The sequence below is a fragment of the Pelodiscus sinensis genome, chromosome 1 (genome assembly GCF_049634645.1).
Source record: "Pelodiscus sinensis isolate JC-2024 chromosome 1, ASM4963464v1, whole genome shotgun sequence".
Lineage (NCBI taxonomy): Eukaryota > Metazoa > Chordata > Testudines > Trionychidae > Pelodiscus > Pelodiscus sinensis.
The window spans coordinates 237,204,247-237,228,557 of record NC_134711.1 but is presented as its reverse complement, the minus strand read 5'-3'; the positions used below and the strand labels follow the sequence as shown (position 1 = coordinate 237,228,557).

The 24,311-nt window shown below is 44.0% G+C and overlaps 2 protein-coding genes across 5 annotated transcripts in view; both read right to left on the bottom strand.

The window, feature by feature from the left end:
- Positions 1-321, bottom strand: part of ADPRHL1 (ADP-ribosylhydrolase like 1) — a 37,147-nt gene extending 36,826 nt beyond the window's left edge. The window contains exon 1 of one of the 2 annotated variants that reach the window (XM_014581507.3): positions 6-321. In XM_014581507.3, coding sequence (XP_014436993.2) covers positions 6-219 — 214 coding nt within the window. In that variant the 5' untranslated portion in view covers positions 220-321. The remainder of the gene's footprint in view (positions 1-5) is intronic. The other variant, XM_006138938.4, reaches the window with a different exon arrangement.
- Positions 322-6,472: 6,151 nt separating this feature from the next.
- Positions 6,473-24,311, bottom strand: part of DCUN1D2 (defective in cullin neddylation 1 domain containing 2) — a 44,512-nt gene continuing 26,673 nt past the window's right edge. For all 3 annotated transcript variants that reach the window (XM_075918451.1, XM_075918450.1, XM_075918452.1), the window contains 2 exons: positions 15,597-15,693; positions 6,473-14,720 (listed from right to left, as the gene is read on the bottom strand). In XM_075918451.1, the coding sequence (XP_075774566.1) occupies positions 14,641-14,720; positions 15,597-15,693 (177 nt within the window). In that variant the 3' untranslated portion in view covers positions 6,473-14,640. The remainder of the gene's footprint in view (positions 14,721-15,596; positions 15,694-24,311) is intronic.

Sequence of the window (24,311 nt, the reverse complement as noted above, 5' to 3'; positions counted from 1 at the left end):
CTTACCTGTGATGACAGCCTCTGCTGTAGCCATGTGCATGAGGGTATTGTCACTCACTGGCCATTTTTCTGCAGACAGCACCAAGTTCTGAAGCCCTCCAATTTCCTTTAGTTCCTCTTGGATCTTTGCACCTAAAGCACTATTCTCTCGGGTGAAATTTCGATAACCAAGAGCATCCCCTACCCCTGCCAGCAAAACAGCAGCCTTAAATTTCTCCATCACAAGGGACTTCGATACTTCTCACTTTCCTTTTTTCAAGCAGCCCCGGAGTCTTGATCTTTCTTTGTTCCTTTGCCTTTAGCTCAGCTCAACCAACTCTTTATATTAGCCATTGTGTCACTGCACAGAGCTCTCTGTATAAGGCAAGGCTTGCCTTTTCTGGTTTTACAGGTGCCACCTCTTGTCCCAAATCCAAATGAAGAGAAAATATTTCTTAATCCAAATATATTTTACACAGGGTTAGTTAATTGTCAAAACACGTGTATGCAACATATAAGAAGTGACATGCACAGATCAAAATCATTCCTGCAATGCATCATAAAGCAAGCCAGAAATACTTTGACTATCCAGTTTACGTAACTCTACACTCAGATAAACAAATGCCTAATAGGAGTGTTCATTTTTTTTAATGGCTTGTTTCTTTTTGGTTCTGTAGTATTTTAGAATTTGTTTCCCTTTGGGACCTGATTAAGCATCAGAAGTGCAGTTAGCTGTTACAAAAGGATGCACAGAAAGATCTCCCCTCAAAATGCAATAGATTCAATGTTAGCAAATTATGTAAAAAGAGCATAGTAAAATTCAGTAGAGCTTTCACATTTCTAACTACATCCAATGGCAATGTTTTATTATCTGGAGGCACAGATGGGTTTGTTACTGAATTTAGACAAGTGACCCAGAAAACACTGGCTTCAAAATAACCTGGCTCATCCATTAAAAAACAAAAGAAAACAAAACCAAATCCCACACACTGTTTTGCTCTATCCCCTTTAGAGCAGGAATGTCTAATTAACTCATTTAGTCCATGGATAAAATCAAGCAAATTAGTAACTTATATCACACCTAATACTATTCTTCCTTCTAAAAAGGAATGCACTTTTCATACCAGCGTATCCACAGCCATGGTCTGCATTTTAGCTGTGATAAATTAGCACCATATGTTTTGGAGTGCTCGAGGGGCAGGGAAGAAGGGGCTAGTAAAATTTTTTATACAAAAAACTTGAGGGAAAACTTGTACTCAGGGTTGGGTTCACCCTGTGCCTATATATATATGACAGCCCTTCTGTGGCAAGATTTGGGGAGGGAGACTCCCACCTTTGTGCCCAATACTTTTCACCTGAGCATAGCTAACCCTGTCCACTCTCTCTATACTGCAATAAAAAACCCACAGTAGGTCAGGATCAAGAACGCCACAGACTCAAAGAAGTCCATAGACTCCTGCTTATCATCCTGCTGGCCTTTGTCAATATCCCCGTGACCATCTGGCACAGTCACACTTACCTTAATAGTGTCTGCTCCCCAGCACAGCACCATCCCTACGAGAGGGCCCATCCTATCCCCTGATCAGAATGAGCTGCAGCAGGAGCACAGCGCTCTGGGCGGAGTGGGTGGAGGGAACACAAATACTGTCTATTGAGGGTTAACCCTCAAGGAAGGGAGGATAACAACCCAAGGTGGTAGCAATGGGGGAGGGTCAGGAGTAGGGACCCTGGCAGCCAGCTGGGGATTGGTTGGCAGCACCATACCAGTTACAGGGTTAACGGGAAAGGGTGAGGGGACCCCTCCATGGCACTGGGGCTGAGATGCCACTGTACATTCAGCACTTGTGGCCTCTTCATTATGTGTTAGGGTTGCGGGGTTAGAGGCCTCTTCAAGATGCTCTGAACGTGACTGCCCAGCCTGAGGAAGAGGCACCCAGGAAGCTCAAAACCTGCCTGTTCAGCACTAGCTTTTTCCACAGTGGGGGTGGCAGCCTTGAGCTTGATGCCTTCTACAGTCAGGCAGGTGCAAAGGGCAGGGGCACCCCCGGGGAGTAAGTTGGGGGAGGGCAAATGGAGAAGGGAGCACTGCAAGGGGCTTGGCACCCAGATCAAGGGCTGCTGGCACAAGGTTGTCTTCCCCTGCAGCCAGGGAATCATACCTATGGTCTCAATCTCCTCAAAGAGGACCTCAACCGCCACCCCTCAATTGCCAAGGTGGCATCCTCCCCATCAGGCAGGGAGGTGAGCTCCACATCAGCACTGACTGGTGGGCTGCCCTCCAAGGCCTCATCCAGGAAAGGAACAGTAGGAAATGAGTTGTCCCACCTCCACTGCCAGAGTGTCCCCAGTTACCTCCACCTCCCAGACCTTCTTATTAGGGCGCAGGAGGTGGCCCCAGCAGAGGGCCCCTCAGATGACGTGTGGGAGGCCTTTTCCCCTCTCTTCCGGGTGGAAAATGGAGTGCTGGGCCTACAGCTTACATCTGTTGTGCTTACTTTTCCCCCACCCCCATTACCAGCACCTATGAGGATTGGGTACTATCTGAAGGTAGGCCAGTGGGGGTAGGCTCAGTGGATAGGGTGATAGGATGAGGATTAGAGAAAACATGGATGGGACAATTGAGTGAGGGCAGTCTCCATCTAGGATTGACCTACTCCCATGCTCCTGACATTGCCTCGACTCCCGTGCCATGGACCCCACCCCAAGTGGAGTTGTTACCTAGTAAGGATAAGGGACCAAGTGGGCAGAATCACCGGTGCTGGCAGGACTGATGTTTCTCAGTACACAGGGGCTACGTCTAGACTGGCATGATTTTCCGCAAATGCTTTTAACGGAAAAATTTTCCGTTAAAAGCATTTTCGGAAAAGAGCGTCCAGATTTGCAGACACTTTTCCACAAAAGCACTTTTTGCGGAAAAGCGTCCGTGCCAATCTAGACGCGCTTTTCCACAAAAAAGCCCCGATCGCCATTTTCGCAATCGGGGCTTTTTTGCGGAAAACAAATCTAAGCTGTCTACACTGGCCCTTTTGCGCAAAAGGACTTTTGCCCGAACGGGAGCAGCATAGTATTTCCGCAAGAACACTGACAATCTTACATGAGATGGTCAGTGCTTTTGTGGAAATTCAAGCGGCCAGTGTAGACAGCTGGCAAGTTTTTCCGGAAAAGTGGCTGATTTTCCAGAAAAACTGGCCAGTCTAGACACAGCCAGGGAGTGCCTTGTACCCTTCCTTGCTAGGCCAGGGGACTGTCCTTCCAGAGATGTCTCAAAGCCTGGGAGAAGATCTCATACAAGCTTTCCCCAGTGAATAATAAATATGACAGAGGGCCTTGAGAGGTCACCATAAAGGACCCCTTCAAACTCCCACTGGTAAATGTCATCTCCAGCGGCTGGATAATAACTCCCAGGGTAACACAAGCACCTGAATTTGTGTGGGATCCCTGAAACTGAGCAGAAGAGGGTGTATGGGGCAGACCAGTTGCCCCAGGGACACAGATGATCAGCATGCAGGACAGAAGTGAGAACCACCCATAAGCCCAGCTCCTCTAAGGGCATGAGAGGAACAAAGAGACCCTGTCTTCCTCCCACAATGCCTATCTTCACCATGTGATAGTCTGAAAAAACAACCAGGGAATCCTGGGGAAGATGGTGTCTGTCTATTTGTGAGAGATTCTTCATGAAATTAGGGTAGTCTGATGCAGCTGAGGGGGGGGGGCTTTTGCCTCTCTTCCTGTTCTGGTCCTTCTTACTGACTGAGGGAGTTCCATTGTCAATGGTGATTTTGGAAATGGAGTCCTTGACTGTGACTTGTGGCCACCCAATGGGTGGTGATGATGGCTCCAGAAGATGTGATGGGGGTAGCCGTGGGAGTGGATAGGGGAGAAAGCGGAGGTGGGGCAATGACAGTGGCTGGGAATCCCCTCCTCTCAGTCTTCCCCTCCGAGATGAAGCCTTTGGAGATTTGCTATTGAGAGCAGGTGACAGGAACAGTGGGAGATGAAGGGGAGAAGAGAATGTAAATAACACAGGGAAGAGGGGAGGGGGAAAGCCCCTAATCTCGCCTCTGTTTTGACGGTGGCAGGGGACAAACACAAAATGGAAGTGCTCATCACACAACTGAAAGGGAGTAGGAAATAAAGCCGTGTGCACAGCCAGAAAAAATGGTTTCTCCAGCTGCATTGGGAGTTTACGTATGTAAATGGGAGGAGAGGGGACACAGAGTCAGAAACAAAATGGGGGCATAGGGAGAACACATACGAGTACATGTGGTTGCACAGAACAAGTGGGGCTGGAGGAGGCAGAGGGCAAAAAAAGGGGTGGATAGGCAGGGGAGGCAGGCAAGCAGCAAGGGAGGTGGGCGTGTGCAGAAGCAACAGGACTTAGAGGCAGGCAACACACCACTGGGGAGAAGTCACTAGGGAGACCACTTGAGATAGGGGGAGGAATGGAAGCCAAGGAAGGATAAACACAAAATGGGGTAGAGTACTTGCGGGGCAGAGAGGGAGGAATCATAAGTCAGGAAAGGAGCAGAATCTGCAAAGAGGAAAACCGGGGAGGGGGGAGAGCAGCAAACCACAAGAGGGAACAGTGCAAAACTGAAGGGGGAAAAGGGAGGCAGCAAACTCCAAAAGGGAAACATGAAATGGGGAGGAAGTGAACAATGGAGATGGGGCATGGAGGGGGCATTTGAGTAGGCTGTACTGAGTGACACCCTCCCCCATCCATTATATACTTACTTGATTTTATCAGCTTGTTACAAGCCACGTTTAAGAGTCTTTCTGCATCACGGTCCCAGAAGTGTAGCAAGTAAAAGTATGGATGGAGTACACTACAGAATCATTCTTACGTAATTACAAGGAAGATGCTAGCATCAGCTGGGAAAGATGCATACACATCTATCTTAGTCCTCTACTCTTAGGACGCTCTTGTACCATTCCCGGGATATCCACCGTTCCCACTCCTGAAATACTCTTCCCATTTAAAAAAAACTAAACATCTTGGGTTTCTCCTTCCACTCATTTCACTATGACCAAGAAGGGCTCCTATGGCAAAGAGGCAGCACATGCTAATTGCATTGTTCTAGATAAGTTTTTATACCATACTCATCTCCCTAGTATTCAAGTGTTGCCTTAGCACCAGCTTTTGCAACTCACACACCTGCTGGGTGTGGTGTACTGGTCTATCTAGTAGCACCAAGACCACTTAAAGAGAGAAAGAGCCAGCTAGCTTGAGCCAGCCAGCTTTTAGCTCAGGCACTAAGCGCTAGAGCAGGGGGTGCCAAACCCATTAAATGAAGACTGCCAAAACAGCCGCACCAAAATTGTGGAAGGGGGGGGGGGAGGGAAATTGCTGGCAGGCTTTTTTGGTCGCATCAGGCGCCTGTCAGCCACCACCATCTTGCCGGCGCCGGATGGCTCTCTTGTACCCAGCGAGCACAGGAGGCTGGGCCTGGGAGCCGATTGTAGGGGCGCATGGGGCAGCTTCATGAGCCGCACTTTTAGGAGTGAAGAGCGAGCCGTGGGGTGGCCACTCCTGCTTTAAAGGACCCAGATTTGATTCTGCCTGTTGGCGTGCCACTTTCTTAGAGTGTCTACTTAACTGTAGGCTATTGGTATATTTTTTTACCTTACTCCAAGACTGCTTCAGTGAAAAAGTAAACAACCTGTTTTACTAATTAATTTTCATGCTTGAAGATTACTTTCATAACCAAGGACTCTCTATATTGTCAATCATGTTATGTGACTTAAAAAACCCAAGGTGTCTGCCGCCCCCCATTAGTGCACTCTCAAGTCAATTATTAAAATCATAATATAACATATGCATGTGATTTAAGGCCAGATGGGAGATCAATAAGACAAGACAGAGGCCTACACCTGCTTCTTAAGGAGCATAGGTGGTGTGTTGGAAAGAATGCCACTGGAAACCAGGATCTGTGACCAGATAGAGAATTGAGGCAGAAGGAGCTGATGGAAGGAAGCTTATTTTGGAGTTCACAGGATGGACCTGAGACAGATGTTTAGTCAACTATATAGTACCTTAACCATTCCACTGCTGCAGTTAAATATTACAAGGAGGATTTCTGCAATTTTTGAAATCTGAGGTTGACCAGCTAATCTAAATGGACAATTTTATTTTAAGCCCAAATACTAAAAACCTAATTTTTGTTATATCTTTATCATCTTCTAACAAATAAGTTGAACTGTAAAAACACCACGCTTTACAAGATTTCCAAACCAGAAAGGAGACAAAAACTATACACCAAACATTGTTATTATTTTGATGCATTATATTGAAAGTCTATTTATTCTTTATCCATTGCAACAAAATTTACAGATGTACAGCTCTCTTAGCAGCAAGACTTTCATGAGGTGCATTGCATGAGTGAATGCCTGCAGGCTTGTTCTCCTTAACATGACAGACATGATAAATCACATTGATTTAGAACTATCAAGTAAAAACTCCATGATTCATTTAAGATTGCCTAACAAGTCAAACCAAATTGGCACCAACTTAAAAAAATATATATACAGTGTGTCTAGGCACTAATACTTTACGTGTAAACAACCTGATAACAGATTTCTGTATAATTTAGTTATAAACAGGTCAGCCTAGATGCTATCAAGATACCAGTTTACCTAAATGCCAAGTCATAGCCTGTCCCCTTTGAATGAATTTGAACAAGGGACAAAAGCAATCGGTAAAGCAAAAGTAATTATGTGAAAGCTAGACATTTATATTTAACATGCCTCTGGCTTAACAACAAAGTGGTATTGTTGGGTGATATTACGTCAGAGGATGTAGGCTAAATTCTCAACTCAGTCACAGAGGTGCAGAAGATCAGCAGCAACATGGAAGTGAGCTGCCTCAGCCAAGCGATAATGAATTACATCGTACTGGCCAGCTAAATTTACAAACTGTGCTGCCATCCTATTAACCCTGTCCAGTCTTCTTCGCATGAAAGCTGTTTTCATAAAGTAAGGTTTAAAAGTGGGTGGATGAAAGGTCAGATATCCAGGGAAACTGAAGGTCTTCAGGAGCACTGAGTACTCCCTTCCACTGGGCACAGGAGACAAGCCCTACGTGGCTGCAAAGACTCAGCTGAGTGATAACTTCAATATTTTTAAAATGTTTTCCCTTAATAAAAATTAATTTTATACTGTACATAAATTGAACAAAAGGTGAAGGGATGTCAATTAGATTGATTCTAGCAAGTGTTCAGCATGACTAAATGTTTCACAAACTCTGCTGTAATGGATGCTACTTAACTGCCTATAATGGAACTATTGATTAAACAATTCATGCTTAATTTGTAATGTATGTGTAACTATATTTGAGGCCATAATCATCTGATACAATAATCCTTTTATTGCATTTGGTTGGATAAAAGTAGTTGAGGATATTGAAAAGTCTTAACATTTTATATCTAATGGTTATAGACTACCTATATGGTTTTGTAAAAACTGCATTCCTTTCTGCTTTTCTTGCTTTAGTTTCACTGAAGTTCTGTAAAATCATTTAAATTATGCATACAAATGTATTTCTAAGCAGATGCCTCATAGATTAGTTAAAATAAAACTGTTATTTCTTAGTTACTACATATACTATATACTAATAGCCCATATAGATAGGGGAATGATGTCTAAGGACTGAGATACTGACATCTAGTGGATAAATTATCAGGCAAGACATTTACAAATGCTCAATACGGGTAAAACTTGACTAAGAATAATTTTAAAAAGTTGCCAAAGGTTTATTTAGAACATGTCTACTCTGGAACTTATTACAGGAAATTTCTGGATTCAGACAAAAAGATTTTCACCCCCACTTTTTACCAACATGCACAATTTAAATTCATACAAGTGGAAGAAAGAACGGAGGTAATATTTCCCTTGTCAACATGATGTTTATGGAGAGAGGGATTATTATTGGAGGTAGTCTTCACATATTAGAAGTCAAGTACCTATTAAAAAGTCAAAATATTAAGAGGGTTTTTTTTAAATACTATGAGTCTTACAGATCTTCATGATTGATAAAGCAAAATGGTACAAGAAATTATGAAATGTTTACATTATTGATATATAATATACTCTAAATATTAAGCAATCAATAAATTACATAGCTCAGGTTAGTTAATGCCCTATCATCTTTAAAGATCTTATGCCAATTCTGCTCTTACTAAAGTTGTAAGTAATTAACAGCTTCTACTTTCACAAACTTTTACTACGATGACACACTCAGAAGGATGAGGTAGTGTTTACAAGAGCCCTGTATGTTAATGTAATATGTTGAATGCTTTCCAATGAAACATCTCTCATATGCACTTTTTGTGCTTATGGATAGGAAGACAGTCTAAACAAAGATCAAATTAATTGCTTGCATTAAACCACAGCTATCATTTGCAGAAATGTACAGATCACAAGAAAAGAGAGATGATTCACCAAATTCAGACTTGGTATAAACAGATGCAACTCCACTGAAGCCAATGGTATTGAACCCACTTATATCACAAGAAGAGATTAGTCATCTTGTGGAGTTACTATGATTTTCTGAGACATACATCCATATGGGGGTGCTCCATTTCAGGTGCTCATGCTCTTCTCAAGTCCCAGATAAGACAATTTCCATTTTCAGAGACTGCTTGGTCTATAGATTTGTCTTAATGTATCCTTGCCCTTCACACTGAGGCTATATAGGGTTGTGTGAATGAACCTCCCTCAGTTCCTTTTCCATCTAAGCGTTCCAGAGAGCACAGTCCAAAGTAGAGGGGAGGAAGGACAGGGTGAGGAGCACACACAGTGACACTCATCTGAAAGGAAAACAGTTACTGCATAGGGTGAATACCCTCTTCTTCTTTGCATAGCATCCCTAGGGAGAGTGCACTTCCTGTGGGGATATTACTTGGAAGTCACCTGGAGCAGGGAGCTTCAGAACTGAAGAAAGGACCACAATACCAAGTGCTGCATCTGAATCAAAAAGGCATAGATAAGGCTTAGTGTTGTATGTACTGAATGTATGTACTGAAATTACTGGAATGTTTTTGAGTAATACCCTAATACCCTAGGGCTACGTCTAGACTGGCATGATTTTCGTTTAGACTGGCATGATTTTCCGCAAATGCTTTTAACGGAAAAGTTTTCCGTTAAAAGCATTTGAAGAAAAGAGCATCTAGATTGGCACGGACGCTTTTCCGCAAAAGCACTTTTTGCGGAAAAGCGTCCGTGCCAATCTAGACGCGCTTTTCTGCAAAAAAGCCCCGATTGCCATTTTCGCGATCGGGGCTTTTTTGCGCAAAACAAATCTGAGCTGTCTACACTGGCCCTTTTGCACAAAAGCTTGCGCAAAAGGACTTTTGCCCGAACAGGAGCAGCATAGTATTTCCGCAAAAAGCACTGATTTCTTACATGAGATCGTCAGTGTTCTTGCAGAAATTCAAGCGGCCAGTGTAGACAGCTGGCAAGTTTTTCCACAAAAGCAGCTGCTTTTGTGGAAAAACGTGCCAGTCTAGACACAGCCTAGATGTTCCTTGTAGAATGGTAGAATGTACTGTCACCTGTAGGGAAGAGAGGTCTAAGCACCAGGTGCACCATGACAAGTGACAATACACCAAGAGATCCATCTTGACAATCTCTTGGTAGAAGTTATGGACCCCCTGGATCTGTCTATAATGTAAATGAACAGTGGAGGTGACTTCTGAAATTGCTTGGTCCTATCTAGTTAAAAGGGCATTGGCATCTTAACTTCCCATGTATGAGACAGATGTGGTTTTGGAAAAAGCCAGAAGATTACTGGACTGATTCAGATGAAATTCTGATAGTACCTTAGGTAAGAATGTAAGGTGTGGGTGTGCAGAAATATTATCCCTGAATAACTCCATAAAATGGGAAGGAAGGTCTGCCATCAAGGCCCCATTTCTCTGTTGATACAGGCTGACAAAGCAGCTACCAAACAGGCAATCCTCATGGATGAGTGAAGCCATGAACAGACTGTCCTTGGTTTGAATGGAGGTCTTGTGAGACATCTAAATATGAAGTTCAAGTTCCCAGTTGGAGTGGGACCTCTCACTTGAAGAGAGCTTCCCAAAAACCTTAATACATCTAAATACTCAGGGTGAACAAAGAGAGAAAATCCTTCTACCAGAGGCTTAAAAGTTGACTTTGCAGCCAAATGAACCTTAAATCGAGCTAGCCAATAAACTAGATTTCTTTATGTCCAATAGCTAGTCCAGATAGCTGAAAGGAACAAGAATTCTTACACTCATCAGTGGCATTGAAACCAATGGTGGACTTTTCTCCACTTCTGCAGGTTAATAATTTGGATTGACTCCATTCTATTATTCAGTGACACGTGTACTTCCATAGAACAGGTAGATCCTAATCATATGAATAATTGAGGAATTATGCCCAGAGATAGAGGATTCTCAGGTTGGGGTGAATAGATTACCCAAAGCTGGGGAGAGGAGATGAGGAATGATAAATGTAATTGCTGCCTTGATGCACAGCTGAAGCAGATAAGAATACCAAGTTTGCCTCAGACTGGTCAGTACTATAAGGATAATGTTGACATGGTCATGTCTGACCCTGTTCAGCAGTCTCTTCACCATGTTAGAGGAAATGTACAGACTAGCCTCTTCATGCAAGACAGGAGAAAGGTGTCTCCCAGAGACCGATAGCTTACTTCCTCTTGAGCAAAACAGAAAATACTTCTTATTCCTGGTGGTAGCGAAGAGGTCCATGCCTGGTAATCCCTAGTTCTGGAATAAGTGGTGGAAATTTTGGTGAAACACCTGCTGAGGGCATCTGCTATGGTGTTCTGAACTCCAGAGAAGTAAATGGCTGAAATTTGGATCCAATAGGCACACCAATTCCACAGCTTTGTGTCAGTGCAAAAGGAGGGGGTCTTGCTCTCCCCATTTTTTATTGACACAGAACACGCAAGCCACACTGTCTGTCATGACCCAGCTGCACTTCCCCAGATGACTGGTAAGAAATGAAGATAAGCATTCCTGACTGAAGTCCAATCAGTTGATGTGGAGATGGATTTCCCTCTGCCCTAGAATTGTGAGGGCACTGAAGTGAGTTCCCCATTCCAATAGAGATACACCTGTTATCACAATTATTGTTGGAATTGGGCAAATTAAATCAGTACCTATACCAATGCTGAACGGATCTTTTCATCCGTATATGGAATTTTTTACATGAAAAGGAACCCTGATCTGCTTATTCAAACTGTCTCTGGTTGGTGAATAGATTGTTTTGAGCTAGCCTTGGGAGCACCAGAGCTGAAATCTTGCAAGACTCTGTCTTCACGACGAAGCTGCCATATGACCTAGGAGCTGTAGACAGTTTCTTACTGAGGATTGAAGTCTCTCTTTAACGGTCCTGATTAGAGGTGATAAAGTTAAGAATCTCTCCCTGGAAAGGTATGCCAGAGCGGTCATTGCATTCAAATACATCCCTATGAACTATACTCTCTGCACAGGGATCAGTATGGATTTTCCAATTCCGAACTTTAATTCCTGGAAAAGAAAAAGGGATGTCTGAGCAGATGATAGTACTGCTTTGTAAGCCTGACCTTTAAGCAGCCAGTCATCAAGGTAGACTAAAACAATCTATGACTAAGATAAGCGATTACTACAGGTTGTACCTCCCTTAACCAGGATTCCCTAGTCAAGCAACATCTGTGGTCCGGCATGGACCACGGATGTTCCTGGACCACAGAGCCCAGGAAGAGGGAGGTCTGGTGGAAGGGGGGGGCAAGAGTGCCGTAAGGGTCACTGGCGACTCAGTCAGGAGCCCAGAGTGTGTGTGTGGAGAGTGTGGGAGGACAGTTGGCATGGTGGGGAGTTCTGGCCCCCATGGCCGGTGAGCTCTATCCTGGCCGTGGTCCTCTGGCCCCGGCCAAGGAGCTTCAGCGGCCAGGGAACTCCAGCCCCAGAGACAGCCAGGGAACTCTGGCCCGGGCTGCAGAGCTCTGATTCCAGCTGCGGAGCCAGGCAGCTGCACAACTCTGCCCTAGCTGCTCAGCTCTGGCTGTGGTGCTCCGGCCCCGGCAGCAGCGGGGCCGGGAAGAACCTGGGGGGCTGAGGCAACAGCAGGGGCCCTAGCCTGGTGACAGCACAGCCACAAGGGGAGATACCTTCCCTGGTCCGGCAAATCCCCTTGTTCAGGACCAGTCAGGTCCCGATGGTGCAGGACCAGCGAGGTTCAACCTGTATTGCTACGACCTTTAGGAACACCATTAGAATAAAGGAAAGGCCAAAGGGAAGTACTTTGTATTGAAAATGTTCCTCTCCTATAGTGTAAAACAGATAATTTTTGTTTAATAGGTGTACTGCTGTATGCAAGCTGGTTTTCAGCTGTGAACCTACAAGATACCTATCTCCTGCCTCTGGTATAAGGATTATTGCTGCCAGAGTCACCATCCTGAACTTTTGAAACTTTCCAAATACTCTGAGTGGTCTTAAATCCAGAAACTGATCTCCACCCTTCTTTGGCACAAGAAAATACCTCAAACAGAACCCTCTTCCCTTATGAGGAGCTGGGACTGGCTCTACTGCTCCCGATTGAAGGATACAGTCTATTTCTTATCTTAGTAAAGGCTTGGGAGGAGTCCTTGATGAGAGAATGAAAAGTGGGCAGTGTAGCCTGTTATGATCTTTAGGACCCACTTGTGATCTGCCTCCAAGCATACTGGAAATGGGAAAAGTAGTCTTCAAAAGGGAGGGGGGTGGCGCAAAGAATTGTATACTGCTGAACCTGAGGTTTGGGAGATTCAAGCCCCTAACCATCTTGTCAAAATTGTTATTTCAATGACGACTTGAAACTTGTGCAAGGAGAAGGAGCAGCCTTCTTTCTCTGCAACTTATGTCTCTTCCTGGGGGTTTGGTGGATATGTGAAATCCAGAGAACTGAGATGGACAAGATCTCTGGACTCTCTTTCTATATATCCAAAGATTTTAAAATGGCTAGATACTCATCTGTGGTTTCTGCAAACAGCTTTCAGTCATTAAAGTGGAAGTGTTCAAGTGCTCTGAACCTCTCTTGGAAACCTTGGGAGTTGGAGCGATAACACCTTGTGCATAACTACCATCACAGAAATGGACCTGGCAGTGGTGTATGTGGCATCCAGGAGTGCTTGAAAGACCAGGAAGAAGTTAGACTTCTGGGAGCTATGTGAGTTTCCCAAGCAGTAGTTTTAGGGTAACCGCCACTGAGAAATGTCTGAATCCTATAGAGCTAGATGTATCATGTCAGGAGAGAAACGCTCCCTAGGGGGAGGGAGAGGCACAAAATTAATCCTCACACTACCAATCTACTGACAGTTATCGAATACTAACACTAAACTATAAACAAGAAGCTAGCCGAGGCACTCTCAAATCTGTGCAACCCCATATAATCTCAGTATGAGGAATAAAGATGTAAAGCATGCATGCACAGGCCAAACAAACATGGCTAACAGAAAATCTCTGAGCAAGGGTTTAAGGTGCATTCACATCTGAAGTGGAGCACTAACAGGGATCCTATTCAAAGAACTATTACTTGTTTTATAAAGCATTTAGACCAAGATGCAAGAATCTTAATAATGTAGAGAAATAAATCAATTCCCTGCCAAAAGTTTTCAAGGGAGGTTAAGATATACTGTATGTACCGTGGTTATATGTCGCCCCCCCCCCCTTCCATTTCAGGGTTGAGATCAGATCAGAAACTGCATGCACAGAATATGGCCTTTAAATGGAACCTACCTGTTTTAAGGCAAATTGAAGACTATTAAAATTCTCAAATCCCAACAATTCATTATTTACACAAAAGTAAATGGAAAATGGAAAGTTGAAGAAAAACTAAATTATGTTTATCTATCAAACATGAATTATAAAAATGCATCTTTGGTTGTTTAAGGGTCTAAGTAAAAAAAAGAAAGACTAATCAATCAACATTGTAAATAATGATATTCAAACCATCCTTGGACTCAAAACAAAGCACAGCTGTCCTTGTTCAACAATGCTATTGATAACCAACATAACCAAACGTACTTCACGTGAACACAGTGATGAAAAAATTAATCTTACAAGGGGAAAAAAACAGACATGGTCAATCTGTACATTACTGAGATCTTAAAATATAATTCTAGAATCCTGGCACCAAGAAAAAAGTGTTTTGTTACAAATTTATATTAGGGCACAGTTACACAGAGCTCACTTGTATAAAAATACAACATACTACATACGTTTTATTTAGGGATTTAATTTATATACCACAAATACTGCTTTTAATATAAGTACAATATAATACAGTTTTAATTATGTAACTGCTGGTGTTCATCTTGGATCATGAACTGAATGGCATGCCGTGCTGTCAAAACTTTAAAATGGCCTCTAGTTAAACTTCTCCAAAGTATAAAATCATGCAAAATCTACATCCTATATGATACAACCAGTACAATAATTGAAGCCAAAATCCTACGAACAGCTTGGGCTATCTTGAGTTTCTTCTTGCAGTGTTGAGTCAGCCACCATTTTCTTTAGGCAGAAGGAGCAATTTCAAGTTTTGTCAGTGGCATCTTGCCACGACTACTGAAACCAGTGAGTGTGCACAGTTATTGGCGAAAGGTCTTCATTACCTGATAGAGTTCAGACTGCAAGCTTAGTCCATTTAGAAGTGTCCATGGTTAAGAAGTTTTACGCTTTATTCCTGTGACTACCGGTCGTGCATATTCCACAAAATCATCTATGAGAACAGGCCATGCTCCTAAAGAGAAGTTAAACAATGTAAAAAAATAATAGCTATAAAAACTTAAACCTATTTAGTCTTTAAACACATGGCATATCAACTTCGCAGCATGACCTAGATCTTAGTCACTGGACTGGATATAACATAGTAAGCAATTTTTCACAAAGAAATTTTGCCTAACTAATGAAATAAAATATTAAATCATGCTCTCTCTGAGCTATATCTTTTATAGCAAAAACGATTTGCATGTTGTATCAATTCATATTATGAGAGGTTTACAATAAATTTGAGTTGAAAGCAAGATTATGGTACTCCAATTAGAGGCATGGGAACTATCTACATCCATAAAGGTACTCAATATGTTTGCAGATTTGAGGCCACAGCATACATTTTAGTGAGAATACAAAAATACAGAAAGATATTTGTCTCCTTTTATATGTTTTTACTGGAAGAGATAAAATTTGTAGTTTTTATTATTAGACGTTTACATTGATTATGAACTAATGGATATTCTCAAATTTAATTTTTATTTCCAGACTTCTATAAACTTAAAAGGCTTAAAATATGTTTTTCTAAGTTTAGCAGTCTTAATGTAAAGCTAAAAAAAAGTGTATGAGAATACATAATATTATTGTGGTTCTTGTAACATAAAGGTGAGAGATAGCAGGTACTGTACCAATGCAGAGACTGCTAACTGTCATCTGTATATTAAAGCAAGGTCCAATTCAGACTCCTTACAGACGGTGTTCTGTACAGTAAATATGATCAAGTATATCCGTAGCTTTAATCTTAACAGACTGTTTAAAACGTTAGGTATAAGTTGTATTTTCATGTTTATTCACAGCAGTATGTTAATTTTGCTTAAATCCAATGTTTAAAATTCATATTCATTACCTTCTTCATCATAGTTGGACATATCATCTGCAATCATATTTCCAAAATCTAACAAAAGATTCCAAGTATCTTTTGGGATTGATCTTTTATGGTGTTCCTATGATAATATGAAACAAATTATGTTTAAGATATGTTCAAATGTTGCTAAATTTTAAATTCAAATTTTACTAACAAAAAAATCTTACAGTCATATATTAACACATCCTGCACAATGCTCTTTACGGATGTTGAAAGCTAAGAAAACTACAGAATAAAATATTCTAAAAATGGTAATTATATAAAGCATATTTAATAGTAATGATTTATTTCTCCTGCTCTATTATTATTATTACCATCACTATTATTAAGTTTAAGAACAGTGACTGTTAGAATCAAGTACTCAGATAAGAAATCAATCAGCCGTCCAGATACCTACTCCCCATGTACAGTTCTGGTAGTTTCAACTTGTTGATAGCTTCTGTACGATCAGGGTATGTCTAGACTGCATCCCTCTGTTGGCAGAGGGATGCAGATTAGGCAGGTTGACATTGCAAATGGAGCAGGAATTTAAAAATCCTGTGCCTGATTTGCATAAAAATGGCCACCGCGTTTTGCCAATTCAGCACTTTGTCAGCAAAAAGCGGCAATTTAGAGGGGGATCTGTCGAGAAAGTAAGCCTTTTTCGACAGATCCTGTAAGCCTCCTTGCAGGAGGCATAAGGGATCTGTCAAAAAAGGCTTTCTTTTTTGACAGATTCCCCCTCTAGACTGCCACTTTTTGCTGACAAAGTGTGGAGTTGGCAACACGCGGTGGCCATTTTTATGCAAATCAGACACCCTCAGACTGCATTTCTTAACTGCCCTTCCCAGATTTGAAAGCTGCAAGATCAGCTCTTCTGGTCAACTCGGGGAAATGGTCACCAAATATAATGAGGAATCAAAAACAAGTGTGAGTGTGGGGGGAGGGATCCTCCACAGACAGAGGATACAGATTGAGGCAGGCATAAAGTTGCTGGAGAGAGGACAGGAGATTGTGAATGAAAACAGTCAATGGCAAAGAGACAAAATCCTGTCACAGGTGAATAGCAGGCTAGATACACTACCTAAAAACTTAGGGCTGGTCCTATAAGGAAACCAAGTGAAACCTCTGCTGCTTCCATATTTACGTGATGAATCCCTATTAGATCATAAGCATTTCTGGTGCCTCAGTTTTTACTAGAGTTGCAACAGATAAATTCCTATAAAATTACATTTTAAAAAACAAGAGATGACTGTTCTTCGTATTTTGCATTGGCATGCAGATCAAGGCACATTAAGATTTAAGAACATATGACTCAGAAGTACATTAACTCTTCTGGATTATAAAATAACAGAATATTAGATTAAAACACAACCTGTGGACCCAACTGGCCTGACCCTGCTACATGTGCAGGGGAGAAGGCTGCCCAGGAAGGAGAGCAGCACTTTACTTCAGATGTGAAGAAAGCCTGGTCGCAGCCCAGATGGCTAGCTTGCCACCGAGACAAGTCCCTGCTAGAAAGGATGACCAGATCTTGAAGGATCAGTTGAAGCAAATGGCGTCTGAAGCTAAACCTGAGATAGAAGGGAAGAGTCCCACCAAATAATTGTAAGACAACCCTGTTTAGAGCTGTGATTTTCTATTCTTTATTCAACTCAAGTGTGCCTTGGGCAGAAGGCCTACGCACCATGACCTTAGACCTTGCAAGAAACAGTTAAGTAATGAGGGGGGTGCCACAGAGGTAACCTGGTCACAATCTGATACACACAGAAAATTACATTAAAAGATCATCATCAAGGCTACATGGTCAAGCACTACAAAAAGTTAAGCAGTGCCAGAATTAAGATTGCCTGTGCAATCTAATTCAGCCCCCTTGTACATATGCAGTCTTGAATTGATGATCACAGATTAATTTTTCCATGGGATCTTTGCCTCATTCAGTGTACAGAATGGACTGTGCTTAATGAGTAGAGATCAGAAAGGGAGGACTCCATGATTCAGAGAAGCTATGAGCTAAACAAGTAGGCTACGTCTACACTGGCCCCTTTTCCGGAAGGGGCATGTTAATTTCAGCCATCGTAGTAGGGAAATGCGCGGGGGATATTTAAATCCCCCGCGGCATTTAAATAAAAATGTCCGCCGCTTTTTTCCGGCTTTTAGAAAAGCCGGAAAAGAGCGTCTACACTGGCCCCGATCCTCCGGAAAAGGGCGCTTTTTCCGGAGGATCGGAGCCAGTGTAGACGCTCTTTTCCGGCTTTTCTAAAAGCCGGAAAAAAGCGGCGGACATTTTTATTTAAATGCCGCGGGGGATATTTAAATCCCCCGCGCATTTCCCTACTACGATGGCTGAAATTAACATGCCCCTTCCGGAAAAGGGGCCAGTGTAGACGTAGCCTACTTCAAAGTAGGAATAAGATCCTCCGGAAAAGGGCGCTTTTTTCAGAGGATCGGGGAGTGTAGACGCTCTTTTCCGGCTTTTCTAAAAGCCGGAAAAAAGCGGCGGACATTTTTATTTAAATGCCGCGGGGGATATTTAAATCCCCCGCGCATTTCCCTACTACGATGGCTGAAATTAACATGCCCCTTCCGGAAAAGGGGCCAGTGTAGACGAGCCCGTACAGTCCAGCAAAGGGGACATGGAATCCTGAATGGTACTGACCCAAGTCCCCAGGTAAGTGCAAGAATGATGAAGAAACTGAGTCCTGGAGCAAGTTAAATTTTGCATGAATCTTTCTCTCTCCCATGGTGTTTAAAATAAAGCAACTATTTTTAGAAATCTTTCTGCAAAGTCTGTTTCTATTGGTTACAACTATCACGTGTCCTAAAGAATGCCCACAATCTGAAGCTCTGGGAAAGGATGTGCTTGAATTCCTGGGATGTTTTAGGGGCTCATTACTGGTCCTGGGGCTAAGGCAGCAGGACTGTTGTTGTTGAACTTCATGAAATGGTATTAAACAGAAGTCTGTGCCCATGGGTAGCAGGTGAAGCTCCCATTTGCGAAGGCTAGCCCCAGCTCCCCCCTTCCTCCCACCCAGAGGAGGTCTTAGCATCCCGCTCATTTGGAGGAGCCCTGGGTCTGCCGAAACCATGAACGTCCTCCTTCCCACCTACCCAGAGGCGCCCTGGGCTAGCTGCTTATGTGCTGCAGAGGAATGCAGGTTGCAAAGCAGCTGAGATAGTATTTGGTACTCAGCTTCCTGGGCTCCTCAGTAATCTTTCTGGAATCCAGGGATGTCGCTGTGGATGATCTCCAACAAGAAGTTGGAGGTTATCTGTTCCGAGGTGCTGCAGAAAAGGGGGAGACAATCTGTAAAGGGATGGGTGGCAGTTTTCAGTGTGAAATGAGGAGAGAGTTCTGTAGGCTTCTCAACCAACCCATCAAAACTGTCTTTTCAAGATGAAGGACTACAGGACTTGCCTGAGAACATGAACAACATGTAATGGAGACTTGCAGAGCTCTCTCCCTGCTGTGGCCATAGTACTTTTCTGATCTTGAAATCACAGCAAAGAGGATGGAGGGAAGCAAGCTGGGCTGTGGCCTCAAAGGAAGAGGCAGGGTAAAGGTAGAATGGGGCCATAGGGTTGAAGAACAGGGACAGGGCCATGGACAGATCCCAATCTCTTTAAGCTGAAGAACCTGGGCTTGTTCCTCTGAGGTTCATACGATCTGTGTATACTGAGATGGAGACTGGGCTGAGTATTGAGTGGCTGAGGGATCTACTTTCTTTTGTATCCAAGTGTACAGATCCAAAGGGATCAAAAGAGTAGTTAGCCCTTGAATCTTTTAATGTGTGGAAGGAGGCACCAATCTTTTCAAATAAATAATTTTGTCCCCTCAGAGGGGAGGCCGGCCCTCCACCATCATTTGGATCTTCTTGAAGTAGCTGGAAAGATGAAGCCATGAAGCCCATCTCATTACAGTGGTAGTTGAAATAGAATGTCCTGACATGTGAGCTGCATCAAGTGCAGACTGGAGAGACTTTTTGCAACCAGCTGGCCTTCATTAACAAAGGTTTTCAATTGGCCCTCATGAGACTCATGGAATTGTTCAGTAAAAGAACAAAACTTCACATAGTTCTGATTAAAAAAAATCCAAGTAGTCCTGTAGCACCTTAGAGACAAATGATAGTTCAATTGCAGGGTGGCCAAGGAGTAGGCCTTCCTGTCAAACAGATCCAGGTGCTTCCAGCTGCAATCAAAAGTGGTGAACTTAAAGCGGTATTGGTGGCTTTGAGTGAATGGTGTCCAGAATGAGCAAACTGGGAGGTAGGTGTGAGAATAGGAATTCTTGGTAGTTTATTAGCACATAATATTTCTTGTTCACCCTCTTACATCATGGCAAGATAGATGTGGTGGTCTGCCATATCACCTTGGTGGGATCCAGTAGAGCCTCATTAATAGAGAGGATCACTCTGGAGATGGTGAAGGAATGTAGAATGTTGATTAGTGAGACTCAGACACCTCTTGTAAAGATATGTGGAGTGCCTCTCCCACCATCTGGGCCAAGTCCTAGAACAGTGTAAAATCATCTGCCATATATGGCAGAGGGGCATCATCATCTCATTTGGTGATAATAAATAGAAGTGTCATGGAAAAGACACTTCTTCCTCAACTTCAACCTTTAGTATCTCTTTTGCCTGTTCAGGGAATTCAGAGGCCCTAGAGACAGTGGTTGAAGGAAAGCACTTTGCTAGTGTGACCTACTGCCAGCCAACAGTGATGGAGGCTTGTTGCTCTTGAGCTAGGGTCCCAGCACCACCACCCAATGGGAAAGGGCCTAGTGCCTTGTACCATGATTGCCCAAAGCAGGGAGGCTGTAGGTCAGAGGGTGGTATGCCCTGTGTCTACAACGAAACTGGATTCCGTATGGAAGATGAGAAGTAAATTGGTAAGCTAGCTCATGATCTGATTCAGATGAAAAGGGTGATGTGCAGCATGCTGTCAGTGAGACAAGGGCTCTTAAGTTACCTTTCTGTTGGTGCATTGATACTAAACAGAGAAGAATCCAGTGCACTGGACACCAGAAGATCCATTATGTACCAAAAATCTGTCAGTGCAGAGAGCATTGGTACAGGTGGAAGCTGTTAGTGACAAGAGGCTTACATTGTCAGGGCCCACTGATATCTGGCTTATCAGCAGTACCAATGTTGATGATCATACTGATGCCCTGTTACTTACTTCAGTATCATTTGTGCCCATGGTACTAGATTTAGGTGGCTTTGGTGCCATTAGTGCCAATGAGACTGACCAAGCTGGGAATTGTTTTTGGCTTGATTGGGGCTCATGGTCCTTTTCATGGCCATGTCTTCACTAAATGGAAGATAGACGTTAAGATTCAATACATTGAACTCACAGGACACACATGTCAGCATCCTGTACTCCTGCTTCTGTGAGAAGTAAGGGAACACGTCAGCCTCCCACTGTGGGGATGGCGGGGGAAACGTGAAACAAGGTTCAGCAACTCCAGCTATGTAATTAACATAACTGGAGGTGCATATCTTGATTTGAATTTCCTTTTTAGTACAGACCTGGGCTTAGAGGCCGTACATGAGTGGCTTCTGGATGTCTCTCTGAGGTCAGCTACCTTTGAAGCAGAAGGTTATGGTGAAGGCTCCTGCATACACTCTGAAGGCTGAAGGGCTAACTCCATGAGTAGGAGTTTGAACCTCAGATCTCTTTTCTTCATAGATCTGGGCTTCAGTTGCTGATATAAGCCACACTTCTGTGGAACGTTTCTCTCTCCCAGATAGATGCACTGGGAGTGTTCATCGGTCAGTGAAATATTCCTTGCTCTGAGGCTCTTTTTGAAGCCTTGAGAGCTGGGAAGAGGGTGCCCAGACCACAGGCTGGAGGAGCATTTAATGGAAAACAGGTCTTTTCTTCTCCCCTTTTTTTAGGCAACAACCAACACAAAATGTAAACAAGCAACCAAGGAAAAAAGAAGCTTCAAAAGAAGCTAAAATTAGCAATTCTAAGATAATTAGTGATCTGTAAAAGGAGAGCTCTAGCACCGTCTCCAGTCAGGGGCAGTTGAGAAGGAACTGAGAAGGGATGGCACATGCATGCTAGTAGCCTTGTGGGAGGCAGGAAACAGCATATGCATGGGCCAGATGGTGTACTATATAAATTCTCAGATTAGGAATGCAGGACACAGATACATCTACAGTGGAACACTTACAGGGACAATACAGATTATATGTTTTCAAGAGAAATATTCTCCATGTTAAGTACATAGAAACTTCATGTAACTGAAATAAAGTACAGGTTGAAACTCCCTAATTTGGGTTTCCCTGGTCCGGCAACATCTGTGTGAGAACTCACAGGGATAAGCCATTGGGCTGGGGCTTGGAGTGCTGCCAAATTAGGGGGCCAAGACGGAGCACCGAGGGCAGCAGAGTCACTGGGAAGAATGCAGAACCCCCAGTCTCGGGGGTGGGGGCAGTGGGGAGCTGAGCTCTCTGTCACTAGGGGGAGGGCAGCAGCATGGTTGCCGGAAGGGAGTGTGGAGCCCCTGGGCCATAGCTGGGGAGGGGAGCACAGAGCCCCCTGATTGGCAGCAGAGCCGTTTGGTGGAGCGTGAAGCTCCCCAGGCAGCAGCAGGGCTGCTTGATGGAGATTGCTGGGCAGTAGCAAAGCTGCTCAGTGCAGTGCGAAGAGTAGAGCTCCAGGATGCAGTGTGAGGAGAGGGGAGACCCAGGCTGCAGCAAATGAGGGGGGGAAGAAGAGGGGAGAACAGAGCCTCCCCTTTCCCCTGTGCTGTGGAGAGAGCAGAGCACTGGTAGCAGTGGAGCTGCCTGGAGAAAAGTAGAGCCCCTGCCGCCTTGACCTCCCCTGGTCTGGCAAATTCCCTTGTTCGGGACCACTCAGGTCTCTAGGGTACAGGAGGAGAAAGGTACAACCTGCAGATGAATAAGTCAGATGCTTAATGGCAGTATTTTGAGCTTTGTTTCTAAAGCCTGATTTGTAAAATTTGTATTCCACCTCCTACAGAAATGTACTGATAGAACATTAATATTTTTAAGTATGATAACTGTCACAGCTTGTTAATGATTGCTCCCTACAAAAGGAGTCAACATAAATGCTCAGACAGAAATCATTCATTTTTTTTGCTATAAAATAACTCCCAAAATCTCATGTCAGTCCCAACAATACTAAAAGTTTGAACTAGAATATTTTATTCACAAACATCATAAAGGTGGATCATTTTAGCTTGGTACAAAACACACTTGTGATAAGCTTACCTACCTGAGGATAGAGGGAAAGTGGGCTCAATCGACAATTTAAGGAGTCAATTTGTATCCTCAGCCTTCACAAGTAGAGGATACAGGGCCAAGTTGTTCCACGACTAGGGAGGCCTGCTTCTTAAGGGCCAAGAGTCTTGGGATGAACCAGAGCTGTTCAATCAGCTTCCTGTTCCCCTTTGTTTTAACTAGCTGCCTCCCAGAGTAAGGTGGCTGAACTAAATGAGGTTATCTGACAGACTGATCAATACCAGGGCCACATAAAAGGGTAGAGAACTCATTATAAAGGAAGAACTACAGGAAACAAGCTGGACTCCAAGGAATCACAGAGCATAGAAGATGGAAAGGAAGCTCAGAGGAGCTGAAATTATGAGAGGGAGTCACAGGAAACAGCCTGTGCACGGGATGAGGAAGGGCAGGCAGCTTTTGTTCCCAGCCTTCCCTTGCCCTGGCTGGAGCACAGGGCAGAGGGAGGGCAGGTGGCTCACATTCCCAGCCTTTCCTGGGCATGAGGAGGGTGGGCTCCCAATCCTGGAGGGTGTGTGGCTGGTGGCCCCTTTGGCCCCAGAGCACAGGCCGCGTCCAACCCCAGGAGAGCTGGTGGAAAGCCGAGACAGTCCTAGGAGACGGGCTGAAAAGGGGCAAGGGCTGGGGGTGGAGTGAAGACAGGGCTGGGCTGGCAGTCTGGGAAGGCCTTCCCCTGCCTTTTATATCAGCAGCCCATGCTTGAGACTTATTACACTGAAAGAGGACTGAACTTAAGAGATTTAAGCCATAGGGCTGGGCCACATGAATTCTTGGAAGAGGCAGAAAACTCTACTAAATAGAAACTGAAATCACAGTGTGTTTGCAGCGACATGCTCAACTATCGGGGGGCTACTACTAGATGGAACTGTCTGTAGGTATCATTTCCCTTTCCTTGGTTAGAGAAATTGTAGAGTGGATTCATGTAGCTTCCATTAACAATTTTCTATATATCACTTCTCATAAAGCAGAGGTGGGCAATAATGTTTGGCGGGGGACCACTCCAAGATTTTGGTAAGTGGTCAAGGGCTGCCCTTTTCTGTGGAAGGAGTGTGGGGTCTAGGATGGAGGCTGGGTACAGAAGGGTGCATGTGGTAAGAGACTGGGATGCAGGAGATGGTGTGGGGTATGAGAGGGTATTTGGGTGGAGGAGGGGGTTGTGACCTGGGGCAGGGTATTGGGGGGCAGGGTCTGGGAGGGTGCAGGAGAGGATTCTGGCTTGGGGGTGGGGTGTAAAAGGGGGTACAGGGTCTGGGAGGGAGTTGTGACCTGGGGAAGAAGGGTACAGAGGGTTTGGATGGTGACCTGGGGAAGGGAGTTGGGATGCAGGAAGGGCAGGGGTGCCAGAGGCAGACTAACTGGGAGATGCTTACCAAAGCACCGCTGGACCTGCAGCATCCCCAAGGAAGGCTGGCCTCACTGCCTGCTGCAGCCCCAGACTGCTCAAAAATAC